The sequence below is a fragment of the Salvia hispanica genome, chromosome 3 (genome assembly GCF_029641045.1).
Source record: "Salvia hispanica isolate PSC_SH4W2 chromosome 3, Shi_PSC_v1, whole genome shotgun sequence".
NCBI classification, from domain to species: Eukaryota; Viridiplantae; Streptophyta; class Magnoliopsida; order Lamiales; family Lamiaceae; genus Salvia; species Salvia hispanica.
Genome location: NC_142694.1, coordinates 18,253,452 through 18,266,960, shown reverse-complemented (window position 1 = coordinate 18,266,960; position 13,509 = coordinate 18,253,452). Strand labels below are relative to the sequence as shown.

Here is a 13,509-nt window from a genome sequence, read left to right as displayed (position 1 = left end):
ATTACAAAAACATATGTATCGTGATCATAATATGTATTTAGGGGCTTAAATGCATTCCTAATCCAACTATCTTAATGGATTTGGTCCAAGGTTATTTTTGTCATTTCGGAAGAGATTTTGTATTCTTGGCATGTTCCAAGCATTTTAATGAAGGGAAGATTTAGATTTTATTTATGAGTTGAAGTAGGTGAATCAGCTAGTTTTTCAAGTATAGATACACTACCTCGAATTAGTAGTCTACATGGAGGTCTACTCTGTCTCGTCAGGTACAATCAAGGATTCACTATTTAATTCGAGAATTTAATGAATAAAGATAGAAAACTAAAATTTTATGTTAACCACAATTAAAAGAAGGTGGCAATAAACTTTTGGGTAAGTGTAGCATTTCAGTAAATATAGGTGTATATAGATATTAATAAAATAATTATCTCATTTAGTTACGGCTGACAATTTTTGGCACGACACAATAACACGACACGAACCCGCACGAAATTAATGGGTATGTCAAGGATTATTGGGTTCGTGTCCTTATCGTGTCGACACGATAACGACACGAAAACTTCATGTCGTGTTCGTGTCATGTTTGTGTCGTGTCGTGTCGTGTTCGTGTTACACGTTAAGAAATAATATTAATATATTACTTATAATATTATTATTTTTTATTTATTTTAAAATTTTAAAATTAAAATTTAAAATTTAATATTAGAAATAATATTAATATATTATAATATTATTATTATTGTGTCGTGTCATATATGTGTTGTTATCTTGTCGTGTTGACCCGAAGTGGTTCGTGTTGTTAATGGGTTCGTGTCGTGTTCGTGTCTGAGGGTAGCGGATCGTGTTCGTGTTCGGAGTTTCCTTAACGGGTCGTGTTCGTATTTGTTGTTATCGTGTCGTGTCGTTATCGTGTCGACATGATAACGACACAACCAGCGACAGATCTACATAGGGCCAAGCCACCCACTCCAGTGGGGGCTTGGCCGGCGCTAGACCCGGAATACTCCTGCTCTGGCCATCCTCCGGCCGGTCTCCGCCCCTGCCCGGATAGCTTGAGCTCTGCGCAGACTATACTCCCCCGTCAAATTTGAAGATTGGAGGAAGGAGAATCAATTATGGCTATTTCATTTTGGGCCATTAGTTGTTTGAGTGATTGGGCTTTTATATATTTTTAGTTTTTTGGTATATGTATAATGAAGCCCTTGAAAGTCCAAATTATCAATTTCAGATTTCTAAATTTAATTGGCATAATCGTATAATGCATAAATCTAATCAAAATATAATAACTTAATAATAAAATTGATTATAAAATTATTTTCTTACTTTCTTGGCAAATTAACAATTTGAGAACACATATTAGTTTCAAATTATTTACAGAAAAATCTTATAATTATTGATTACCTTTATGTATTTGATATTTTCTCAAAAATTTAAAAGAATATTCAATTTCAAATGCTCCAAATAATAGTACTAGTATTAAAATTCTAAATGCAACAGTGAACCACCAAAGAATTAATGTTACAAGTGTTGCAAGAAAAATTCATTTTTTTTTTAAAATGAGACTATTCTTCAAATTGTACAAACATAACGACTCATCGGAAAAAAAGTTATCTAGTGTCTCGTAAAACCTGTACTGACGTTACATGTAACATAAAATATTTTTTATTACATTATTAGTACTATTATTATTATGTTAGTACTCCCTCCGTTCCATAGCCATGGACGCGTTTCTTTTCGGCACGGAAATTAAGAAAATTGTGTTAGGTGAGTTAAGCAAAGTGAGAATAAAGTGGAAAATGAAAAAGGTAGAGAGACGAAGAGAGAATAAAGTAGGTGTGGATAAATGTGTTGACTCTTACTAAAAAAAGAAAGGGATATTGACATCTAATATCACGAAACTTTCAAATAGTTGGGTTTTTCCCACGAACTTTAAAATTGGCAAATAATATCACGAACTTTACCACGTGTTTGTTTTTTCCACGAATGAAAAAATTCTCACAAATAATACTATGATACTGATTTTTTTTCGTAATTTCTCGACAACAATTTCGAAAGTTTCAAGTTTTCAATATTTGAAGATAGTTTTTCTTGAAGCACACCCTAAAAAATTGTTCTTCAATCTATTAAAATAACATGAATTTTTTCATTCGTGTGAAAAAACATACCCAAGGTAAAGTTCGTGATATTATTTGCCTATTTTAAAGTTCATGGGAAGAATCCAACTTTTTGAAAGTTTCGTGATATTAGATGCCAATAACCCAAAAAGAAATGACTCAGTTACTATGGAGCGTAACAAAATGGCAAAATGACTCTATTACTATGGAAAGAATGAAGTACTTTTTATTATTTTTATTAAATTTCAGCACCAGCTTGAATTAAATCTTGGATCCATCACTCGTCACTGGACACAACAGACATGATTTGTCACCCCTACATTTAATGCTTAATTCAATTGACAATATTACCCTTTCTCTTTAATTGTAACTTCTATTTAATTCATATTCCATCTTTTTTGAGACGTAATTTGCTACTCAACTTTAAAATAGTTTTTTTAATTTTTATTTTTTAAATATTGTACTTTTTCAAACAAATTTAAGGTTAATTAAAATTTCTAATTAAATATAAAAGCAATAAACCATCCAATTATTTCAACTATGTATGCATCTACCATTATTCAGTTAAATATAAAATGTTAAATATAAAATTTATTAAATTTCAAGATTATCAAATTAATTATAAAATTGAATTGAAAATCGATTGACTTAATAAGAGATCAATAAAAAAAAAAAATTGAGTGAAAGATAGAATTGGTCAAAATTAAGGACTCGTTAATTTTAACTTTTACTACCATTCTCATTGATCCTTTCCGCTGTATATATATAATTAAGTAAAAAGTGAATGCAAATTCAAATGAATCAATATCTCTGTTTGTTCCAATGTTTGTTGTATATTGATTTCATCTGATCCATTATTCTTTTTCTCATGATACCTCATTTTTCACATGTTTTAATTATCTAAGAATTATATGCGAGGTTTATAGCTCATTATACAAGAAAGATGCTTCGGAGTTCTTGTATGTGTAGCCTTTTTGAGAATTAATATAATCCGAATAAAGAATTCAAAATTAATTTTCTTAATTGTCTCATCCATGCAAAAATCGACATCTTTTAGTGATGTGGAAAACGATATTCAATAAAACAAGAAGATAAATGAGATACAAAGGAATATAGTAGAAAAAAATACTACTCCCTCCGTCCCAAAGTAAATGTCACACTTGAGAATTGACACGAGATTTTATGAGGTGTTATTTTGTGTGTTAGAAGGAGAGAGAAAATAGTATATTTATATTAATGTGACAGAGAGTTTTTTCTAAAAAAGAAAATGTGACATCTTTTGTTGAATGAACTAAAAAGGAAAATGTGACATCTACTATGGGACGGAGGGGGTACTTATTTTAAATATATTGTTTTGAATATCATTAAAAGACGATATTCTATGCACGAATGGAACAATTGAGAAAATTTGAGACTTTATGATTTAATATTATAATTAGAAAGTTCATTGAACATACTGAATTTGACCAAAATTTATACTCCCTCCGTCCCACTTTAGGAGTCCCGGTTTACTACTTTTGGGTGTCCCACTTTATGAGTCCCGGTTGGAATATTCCATAATTGGTAATAGGCCCCACATTCCACTCACCTTTTTCCACTCACATTTTATTATAAAACTAATATATAAAAGTAGGACCCACATTCCACTGTCTTTTTTCACCAACTTTCCTTTGTATTTCTTAAAACTCGTGCCGAACTCAACCGGGACTCCTAAAGTGGGACGGAGGGAGTAATTTAAATGACTATTAACCCTTAGTATAACTAAAAGAGAGTTTTAATAAATAAGTCTAAGCTCAAGTTCAATTAGTTCTTAGTTTAAACCATTAATTATCTGCTAAAAAAGCAGAGAAAAACTATGTTGCGAAAAATTATTTAAAGTGTAAATGAGGAAAAATAAAATAATCTTATAATATGATCACAAAATGTTTTACGATTTGGAACTTCATAGATTAATTCCATGGCATTAATAGTTTCTTCTTCTTTTCTGCTCCTTTTCCGTGTGAAACCAACTTTCAAACTTGTACACAACCAGCCCACCTAGCAACTAGACCCACCACTACTTCTCTTCTCTCTTCAGACTTTTGTGAAGGAAAGACTTATGAATAGATGCATCCTTCCTAGTGGACGACCGACTATCTAAATTATTGCCTATTTCCTCTTTCTTTTCGCAATATATTCACACACCCTCCATCAATTTATCCCCATTTATTAGAGGCTCATCAACCACATCAATTTGCAGCCATGAACAGAATATTTTATTGGTTCTTTGCATGTTCATTCCTCATCGTAACCTTTGAAATGCCTTCATCATGTCTAGCTAAACCACATATGAGCCTTGCCACTGATCAAACTGCCCTTCTTGCCTTAAAAACACGCATAACCGCAGACCCTTCTCGTGTTCTTGCAAGAAACTGGACCAACTCGAGCTCCGTATGCAGCTGGATTGGCGTCGCTTGCAGCTTGCGTCACCAAAGAGTAGCCGCCTTGAATCTCTCATACATGTCTCTCTCCGGCACCATCCCACCACAGCTCGGCCACCTCTCCTTCCTCGTCTCCCTCGACCTCACCAGCAACCTCTTCGTTGGCGCTTTGCCTCCGGAGCTTTCTCTCCTTCACCGTTTGAAGTTCATATCTCTCCTACTCAACAACTTCACCGGAGACATCCCCGCATTGTTTGGCCAACTACCAAAACTAGAGTACTTGAACTTACGGAACAACAGTTTCACAGGATCCATTCCGAAATGCCTCTCGAATCTAACAAACCTACAATTTCTTGACTTGACTTACAATTTTCTTAATGGTGAAATTCCACAAGAGTTGGGGAGACTTCAAAGTCTGCAGTTTTTGAGGGTACAATTTAATCGTCTCTCCGGTGCTATACCATTAGCCATCTTCAACATATCGACCCTTGTGTCTATAGCATTGACGAGCAACGAACTGAGTGGAAGTCTTCCAACAGATATGTGCCATAATCTTCGCAATCTTGACCGGATTCTTCTTTCTCAAAACCATTTGACCGGTCCGATTCCAACAAATTTTTCCAGATGCTCACAACTAAGGAGCTTGTCCATCTCTTACAACTCTTTTAGTGGGCAGATACCTGCAGAAATCGGCTCTCTAACGTCTCTTCAGCATTTATATATCGGTGGCAACAATTTGAACGGTAAGGTTCATGTTCTTATCGACATAAACTCTGCAATTGTAGATGATTGATGTTCTATCAAGATTAGATTGATGTCCCAAAATCATACAATAATTCTTTTACAGGTACACTACCACATGAGATTGGCAATCTTGAGAGCCTAGTTGTTTTTGGTGCTGAAAGCAATCAGATTGGGGGCTCAGTTGATTTTAATGTCTTCATGAATATGTCTTCTCTGCAAACATTACTACTATGGCGCAACAAATTCATAGGAAACTTATCAAGGGATGTTGGAAATCTCACAATGCTTACAAGCCTACAACTCCATGAGAACTACTTGACAGGTCAGACCGAGTAATTTTCATGCTATACAAGCCAAGACATTTTCATATTTAATCATCTATATATACTTGTCTATACATATCTCCTGTTCACTTTATAGTTCGAGTCAAGAACCGAAGCTGACCTGTATCATGATAAGCTAATTTGGTAACAGATTCATTAAATTTGTTACTCTTGCAGGTCTTATTCCCCCTGAACTTGGCAAACTTTACCAACTGGAGGAATTGCTATTAGAGTTAAACAACTTGAGTGGTTCGATTCCACATGAGATTTTTAACATTTCAACTCTTCGAAATCTTGCACTTTCTTTCAATGCTCTATCAGGCGTTCTTCCGACCCATCTGTGTCATGCTTCTCCCATTCTCGAACAACTTCATCTTAGCATGAATCTCATCGCTGGATCGATACCCAACTCTATCTCTAACTGTTCTAAACTCACAATCCTCGCACTTGCTACAAACAAATTCAGTGGTTATATACCCAATGATCTCGGCAACCTAAGACTTCTCCAAAGTCTTGAATTGTTCAGCAACAACCTTCATGCACCAGCTTCTTTACTATCGGGCTTCATTACTTCATTGGCAAATTGCATGCTACTTACTCGTTTGTTGATTACTGATAATCCTCTGTACGGTGTCATTCCAGCTGCTGTAGGGAATTTATCTTCCTCGCTCCAAGGATTCTATGCTGGCAGCTGCAAATTCAGTGGCAACATTCCTGTCGAAATAGGTAATTTGAGTGGTTTGGTGGTATTGGAACTAGCTAACAATGAGTTATCTGGTAATATTCCACCTACTATCAAACATCTGCTCCAGCTTCAAGGATTATCGCTCAATGATAACATGTTGGGAGGCTCCATTGGAGAGGCTATATGTGACTTGCACACTTTGAATTCTGTAAACATTAGCCATAACCAATTTTCAGGTCCAATTCCTAAATGTTTGGGAAATGTGTCTTCTTTGAGACATATTTTTCTAGACTCCAACATGTTGAATTCAAGCATACCGTCAACCTTATGGGGCCTTACAGATCTGATGAGTCTTGACTTGTCCTCAAACTCATTCAGAGGGTTTTTACCTAAAGAGATAAGTAACTTAGGAGCAGCAATCTCTATAGATCTATCAATGAATCACTTGACAGGGTCTATTCCAAGTAGTATTGGGAAGTTACAGAGTTTGGTTAGTCTATCTTTGTCAAATAATAGGCTACAAGGTTCAATTCCTGTGTCTGTGGGAAACATGATTAGCTTGGTAACTCTTAATTTGTCCTACAACAACCTCTCAGGTTCAATTCCAAAGTCTCTGGAAGCACTTCAACACCTCAGCTACTTCAATGTCTCTTTCAATACTCTAAGCGAAGAAATTCCTAGTGGTGGTTCTTTTAGAAACTTCACTATTGATTCTTTCAGAGGTAATGAGGCATTGTGTGGAATTCCAAGGTACCATGTCCGGATTTGCTCAGCAGTTTCTAATCCTGGATCAAAAAGGAAGAGAGTAGAACTAGCTTTATTTATTATTTTAGGTGTTGTGGGCTTCATTTCAGTTGTTTCTCTAGCCTTAATCTTTGTTAGATATAGAAGGAAAGATGAGATAACTAGTAGAGCTGATGAGTTGATGTCAGGAGTGCCAGAAAGAGTTTCTTATTACGAATTACTGCGAGGAACTGAACAGTTCAATGAGAGAAACTTGATTGGCACCGGAAGTTATTGTTCAGTTTACAAAGGAATTCTTAATAATGGTAAGGTTGTTGCTGTCAAGGTGTTTAAGATGCAACTGGATGGAATTTCAAGAAGATTTGATATTGAATGTGAAATACTAAGTAGCATTCGGCACAGGAACCTGGCAAGCGTCATAAGCAGTTGCTCCAATGAAGAGTTCAAGGCATTAATTCTTGAATATATGCCGAAGGGAAATCTTGAGAAATGGTTATATTCCCAGAACTATTGCCTGAATGTGATGGAAAGATTGAATATAATGATTGATGTAGCATCTGCTTTTGAGTATCTTCACTATGGCTATACAACAGCCATTGTCCACAATGACTTGAAGCCCAGTAATGTGTTGTTAGATGACGACATGGTTGCTCATGTAAGCGATTTTGGGATAGCAAAGTTGTTGGGAGATGAGAATAGCTTTGTCATAACCAACACCCTAGCAACCTTAGGTTACATAGCTCCAGGTAAAGTTAACTCTACAGATATTGAATGTGTTTCACTTAATTTCTACTAACATCTTGATTTTGTTGTTCCAGAATATGGCTCGGAAGGGCTAATTTCGACAATGGGAGATGTGTATAGCTTCGGTATTATGATGATGGAAACTTTCACTAGAAAAAGGCCTAGTGATGATATGTTTGGTGGAAATTTAAGCTTAAAGAGATGGGTCGAACTCTCGATTCCACAGAAGCCAGATGAAGTGATAGATGCTAACTTAGTAATGAATTTGGAGGAAGAACAGATTGACAACAATGTGCAGTGTGTATCAGCTATACTTGAATTGGCTTTGAAATGCACTGCCGACTCTCCTATGGATAGAATCAACATGAAAGAAGCAAATGCACAATTGCAGAAAATCAGAATTTCGATTTCACCAATGAGATCGAAGTAAGCTGTCTCAATGTGCCAATGAGATCGAAGTAAGCTCCTCAAAGCTCTCTCTGCTTTTACAAGATAGTAAGATACTAATATTGTTCCATTACTGTTAGGAAGAATTCAGCATAATCATGCCAATGACTGCATTCTTTCACCATTATCATGATATCATCAACCAAATAGTAATTGCTAAGATATATCTAGCTGATTTTGTGTAACTAGTTTCAGCAATTTCACAGAATGTAGATTATTCACAAATTCCCATTGGAATCAATCAATAAACAAAGTTATGTGGAAATAGCAGTAATTTTGTGTGGGATGGGAGTCGGGGTGCATTACCCTGTGAAAACTACAGCAATCTTCGGCTCAGAGCAGGCCTTCAACGGCAGTGCAAGGTGGCACAAGTTAGGCTTTCATTCTCCAACGAGTGGCTGAGAATCGATACAATCACTACTAGTTCCAAAAACATAAATTCACTATCCAATCACAACAAGATACAAATCAGCAAATAAACACACTAATACGTTTTAACCAAAGTCAAAAAGGTATTTTACCTCTCCTGCAAATCCAACGGTCTAATTTGGAAGCAAAAACATAATCCAAGAACAATAGAAACAGAACTAAATCTAATATCTTTCATAATGAAAATGGCAAGATTATAGATTAACCTAGTGCTGTTATATAACTCCAGTCTTGTTGCAAATTCGAGAGATGAAGCTGATGACAACACCTTTGATGTATGAGTTTTTCAGACCCTCAACCCATAAGAAGGAAGGGGAATAGTAAAACTCAAGTATCTAAACAAATTAAAGCCAATCTTTTCAACTCAGAAATATAGAATTTACATTAGCAAAACATAGATGCCTCACAGCCTCAGTATGTTAATTATAATCAATAGCAACATAGATCCACCGAGAGGTTCAACTGCATAAGCAGTACTCGGATTCACTACACTTCATATACTATCCAACAACCATCACAGGCATAATTTCTTCAAAATAAATTGGGGAAATTTTGTTAAATCTCAGATATTTCCAAATTTTCATGAAAAGATGGAGCAACATCAAGGGGTTCTCCCTGTAAACAGGGTCTCAACATCACTACACCTCAAAATTGGAAATTTCATCACTGTATCAAAAAATCGATTAATGTGAAAATAAATAAATTGGAGAATCAAATAAGGTTCAGATAATTATACAGCTCTATCGATCAAGAATTTTCTGAAGCAGAACTGGCGTTAAGCTGATTATTAATCATCACAACCACATTGTAATATAAATAAAAAAGCAGAGTAATAAATTGGCTCATATTAAGAAATTCAACCATTATTATCAATCTACTTCATCGATTGGAAATCTCAGAAGCGCGGATAATCTTTTAATCATTGCCACAAAAGAAAAACAAAGACAGAAATTACGAGCGCAGAGAATGAATGTGGACGTTGTTTTGACACAAATAGGCCGTGAGAAGGTACATCGGCAAATCTGCAACACTAAACGGCGTCGTTATGGCACGAGCTTTGGGACTTCTCTCTTCATATGAGAAATTTCAGAGGAGCCCGGGTTGCTACATGCATTAATTAGGCAATGGAAACCCAGTTTCTTATCTGAATCGCATAAATCAATAGAAACACAAAGTAAAATTTGAGGGATTTCACAAATTGAGATTAGGGCGCAGGAGTTCCACTGTGTTGTGTAGATTTTGAAGAGAAGCACAGCAAAGGTTTTATAGAAAAAAGAAAATTCTAAAATAATATAGAAGAGAAAGTAAGAGAAAAAGTAAAAAAAAAAAAAAAGTGAATAAATATGGAAGAAATTTTTATTTGTGAAATGTGATTATATTTTTATTATATGCTTATGAGACTATTTTTTATGGAAGTAAGTAATCCAATTTTAGAGTCAATCTACATTAAAAATTCCTAAAATGAAACTTTTTTTAATTTGCAAGAACTATTTTTTAATTTGCAAAATTGGTAATGTGTTGAAGTTACTAGGCCTGCTTATTCGGCCGGTTCCGATTCTAACCGGACCGGTTGACTGGTTAACTGGTTTTAAATTTTCATAAATTCAAGAACCGGAACCGATCGGTTCCGGTTTGGAACCGGCCGGTTAAGAACCGGTCGATTCCGGTTCCGAACCGGAACCGATATATAATTTTAATCCGAATTTATTTATAATTTTAAATAGTTCAATACTAAAAAAATAATAATCCAACATCTAGAATTATAACAAATAATACCTAAAAATTAAAATAAATACACAAAATACAAACCAACGATACAATAATATTCATATATGGATAAGAGTGATGCCAAGTGTAGTAGGTCGGGTCGAACTAGTTTATGTTAGCAATTTTTTACTAATACAAAAATAGGAGTTCTAAACTTTAGCAAATATTTTTAAAAAAATGAGTTTTAAAATTGAATTTCATTTTCCCTTTTTTGGTTAAACATAGTATTCATTGGAATTTCCAATACTAATTGATATTGTTGTGACTATTTGGTTTATACCGGAACACTTAATAAATTATTCACAAATATGTTAAAATAGTATATTAAATGAATTGTTACATAAATTTGTAATAAATATATCATATGAAATGATATTGTATTTGTATAAGTTCTTTTGAAAACTAAAAACAAACTTATGATGTTCTATTCATTGTAGTTAGTTCATAAAAAATGGATTAGGGAAATAATTGTAGATTCAAAGTATCACAGATTAAACATTTAAAATTTTAAATCTAAAAATCACTCAGTGTTTCAAACTATTTTACTTTAATTCAAAATTAATTCAATAAATTAGATTTTTTAGTATATTAAATTATAAAAAAATAAAATTGAATTATAATCTGGTTCCAGGTTAGGAACCGGTCGGTTCCGGTTCCGAACCGGAACCGGTGTTATTTAAAAAGTTGAAACCGGTACCGGAACCGAAAAATCCGATTCCGGTTCCTCAATTAACCGGTCGGTTCCGGTTCCGATTCAGGTTAACCGAGAACCGGAGAACCGTTTAAGCACCCCTAGCAGTTACCACCATTCCAGTCTTTGGTCTTCTGCACATAATGGATTTGTTTAGCTTTAGTAATTAGTGTCGACATTTGATATAATTATAATTTTGTTTCTTATTAAAAAATCATCTGTTACATTTTACATATCAATCTAAAGCTTTTTTATACAATTCTAATTTGAGAGCCAGCAGTGATATGCTATTTCATTCAATGATTCAAAACCATTGATATGCATATGTATTGGACGGAGTAATAGAATGATCCAAACACTATATACATTTGACGATCATTTTTTCTTCTTTGACGCAGAGCTCTCAACTTTCCTAGCCTTTTTAGAATTAGAATCATGACGGATCCAAGTATACCCACTCGGAATCTCAAACGGATCCATGTCGGTCTTCGACGGTGGCGATGAGAACGTGGCACTGCTCTCTTCTTCACGCCCTGGACTTGAAGGTGGAGTGTGGAAATCATCTTCCTCCGATAGTAGCTCCACAAATTTTGTAAATGTTATTACCACTCTTACTGTTGGAACCACAGGTATCGATATCTGCTAGGTCAGTCAAATTTGACACCCACAAACATATAGTGATTTCAGTTCTCTCGTTACGTCAATTTAAAAATATTTGTATTAGTATATTTTACATGTGGATGTATGGAACTACTCACCTTGACCGGAAAAGTTCTAGGTGGGAAGGTGGTTTTGAGCACCTCCCTCATCCGTTTAACGGCGGTGAGCTTCTTTGACAGAATATCCAACAAGCGGTGGAGCTCATCCGTCTCCAACGGGAACTTCTCCGTCAGCCAAAGCATGGGTCTCAGATTCTTCTTAAACGCGGCCTCGGCGGCCTTCTGCGGCTCGGTCGAGGGCAGCGCTTCCACCGCCGGCAGCTTGCACTCGCGGAAGGTGAGCACGACGTTGTGCATCTCGTAGACCCTTGACTTCCACTTCCCGACGTGCTCGGTCCTGTCCTGGCGCCTCCAGTTCTTGCAGCTGACGAGCTCGGCTTTCGACACGTCCATGCCCGGCCGGGTGACGCTCTTGGGGTTGCAGTCCTTGGCGATCTGCGCCTCCGTCAGCGGCGTCCCCATCCTCTGGTATTCCGCCACGTGGACTTGCTTCTTGTCGTGCTTCACCACCAGGAGGGACCCTTGGGGCACGTCCGGCCGGTCCACGTCGTTGATGAAGAGGAAACTGTGGTTGCGCCGCTTGAAGTTCAGGCCGTCGAACCCGGCCAGGGTCGTGTCCGCGCGGAGGTTCCCGGCGCGCTTCCAGATCTTGTACGTGTCTGAGGGCGCCACCCTGGTGCATATTTACGAGGCATACTTTTATCATATTAGGCTCATATTATTCAATATCGAATTTAAGAATTGGGACGTTGAGTTGACACTGTATTTTATATAATTCAAACTAAGCCACATGTACTTCACGGCTAGCCACTTAAGATCAAAAGCTATCGAGAAAAATATTGTACAATTTCAACAATTGATGATTTTTAAGACCAATTTTAAAGTTGGTAGAAAATACTCTTCAATAAAAAACCAAAATTTTAAGACCTAAGTTTTTGATTTAAAAAAACCAATATTCTTCAATAAAAATGATGTGTGATAATTTTAAGGCACGAACCAAAATGAAAGTAGTTGTTAGTATTTTTAAGGGACGGAGGTAACTTTACCGGTCGATGAAGGGTATGATGGAGCTCTCGAAGTGAAAGGAGATTTCCATGTAGAAGTCCCGCATGCGGCGCAGGGCGGCGACAAGGCGCGGCAGGCGGCGGCGCCACTTGGACCAGTTGTTAAGGTGGCCGTGGTAGACGAGGATGGGCGCGATCTCCTTGCAGCGGCGGAGGAGGGCCTCCTGGAGGACATGCCACCCGACCGAGTTCTGGAGGTAGATGTTGGCCCCCGCGGCGGCCATGATGCGGGCGGATTCAACGTCGTTGAGGCGGACGGCGATGTGGAGGGGCGACTCCTTGAGGGGGTTGTCGCGGCGGTCGAGGACGGCCGAGATTTTCTCCGCGAGGTGCTCCTCGGCTATGGATTCGGCCTCGGTGTTGATGGTGTTGGCATCGGCGAGCTTGGGAAGGGTGGAGACGATTTTGGCGAGGGCCGCGTGGTCTCGGGTGGCCACGGCGTAGTGGGCCGGGCTGTTGGCGTAGTCTTGTGGCTCCACGGGGGCGGTCACGAATGTGGGGGGCTTGGTTGATGGCTTGGACATTTTGATGATTTTTTTTCTTCAATGTAGATTTATTGAAAATTTTCAAATTTTTCGTCGTGTGGAAATGGATTTGTGCAGTGGCTAAGAGAAATGT

At 36.9% G+C, this 13,509-nt stretch overlaps 2 protein-coding genes and 4 non-coding genes across 6 annotated transcripts; 1 reads left to right on the top strand and 5 right to left on the bottom strand.

Moving 5' to 3' along the window:
- Nucleotides 1-4,329: 4,329 nt before the first annotated feature.
- LOC125209429 (uncharacterized) lies at nt 4,330-8,533 on the top strand. Its single transcript, XM_048109026.2, has 4 exons — nt 4,330-5,277; nt 5,382-5,600; nt 5,779-7,776; nt 7,849-8,533. The coding sequence occupies exons 1-4, from the start codon at nt 4,356-4,358 to the stop codon at nt 8,202-8,204; spliced, it is 3,495 nt and encodes a 1,164-aa protein (XP_047964983.2). The 5' UTR covers nt 4,330-4,355; the 3' UTR covers nt 8,205-8,533.
- Nucleotides 8,534-8,852: 319 nt separating this feature from the next.
- Nucleotides 8,853-8,961, bottom strand: LOC125217241 (small nucleolar RNA snoR97). Its single transcript, XR_007175658.1, has one exon. It is a non-coding gene; the product is annotated as a small nucleolar RNA snoR97 (small nucleolar RNA).
- Nucleotides 8,962-9,365: 404 nt separating this feature from the next.
- LOC125217179 (small nucleolar RNA Z223) lies at nt 9,366-9,456 on the bottom strand. Its single transcript, XR_007175598.1, has one exon. It is a non-coding gene; the product is annotated as a small nucleolar RNA Z223 (small nucleolar RNA).
- Nucleotides 9,457-9,488: 32 nt separating this feature from the next.
- Nucleotides 9,489-9,578, bottom strand: LOC125217254 (small nucleolar RNA U36a). The gene has a single exon (XR_007175671.1). It is a non-coding gene; the product is annotated as a small nucleolar RNA U36a (small nucleolar RNA).
- A 40-nt stretch (nt 9,579-9,618) lies between these two features.
- LOC125217265 (small nucleolar RNA snoR134) lies at nt 9,619-9,764 on the bottom strand. Its single transcript, XR_007175682.1, has one exon. It is a non-coding gene; the product is annotated as a small nucleolar RNA snoR134 (small nucleolar RNA).
- A 1,548-nt stretch (nt 9,765-11,312) lies between these two features.
- On the bottom strand, nt 11,313-13,415 carry LOC125209426 (uncharacterized). The gene is made up of 3 exons (XM_048109024.2): nt 12,874-13,415; nt 11,867-12,500; nt 11,313-11,747 (listed from the first exon to the last, which is right to left on the bottom strand). Exons 1-3 carry the CDS (start codon nt 13,413-13,415, stop codon nt 11,484-11,486), a joined length of 1,440 nt encoding a protein of 479 aa, XP_047964981.1. The 3' UTR covers nt 11,313-11,483.
- Between the last annotated feature and the right edge of the window lie 94 nt (nt 13,416-13,509).

Bases quoted from the DNA above. Each gene is read 5' to 3' on its own strand.
- LOC125209429 (XM_048109026.2), top strand. From the start codon at position 4,356: ATGAACAGAATATTTTATTGGTTCTTTGCATGTTCATTCCTCATCGTA. The intron at 5,278-5,381 runs GTAAGGTTCATG...ATTCTTTTACAG, and splicing joins CGGTGGCAACAATTTGAACG to GTACACTACCACATGAGATT. The intron at 5,601-5,778 runs GTCAGACCGAGT...TTACTCTTGCAG, and splicing joins CCATGAGAACTACTTGACAG to GTCTTATTCCCCCTGAACTT.
- LOC125209426 (XM_048109024.2), bottom strand. From the start codon at position 13,415: ATGTCCAAGCCATCAACCAAGCCCCCCACATTCGTGACCGCCCCCGTG. The intron at 12,501-12,873 runs GTAAAGTTACCT...AATATGCACCAG, and splicing joins ATCATACCCTTCATCGACCG to GGTGGCGCCCTCAGACACGT. The intron at 11,748-11,866 runs GTGAGTAGTTCC...CTGACCTAGCAG, and splicing joins CTAGAACTTTTCCGGTCAAG to ATATCGATACCTGTGGTTCC.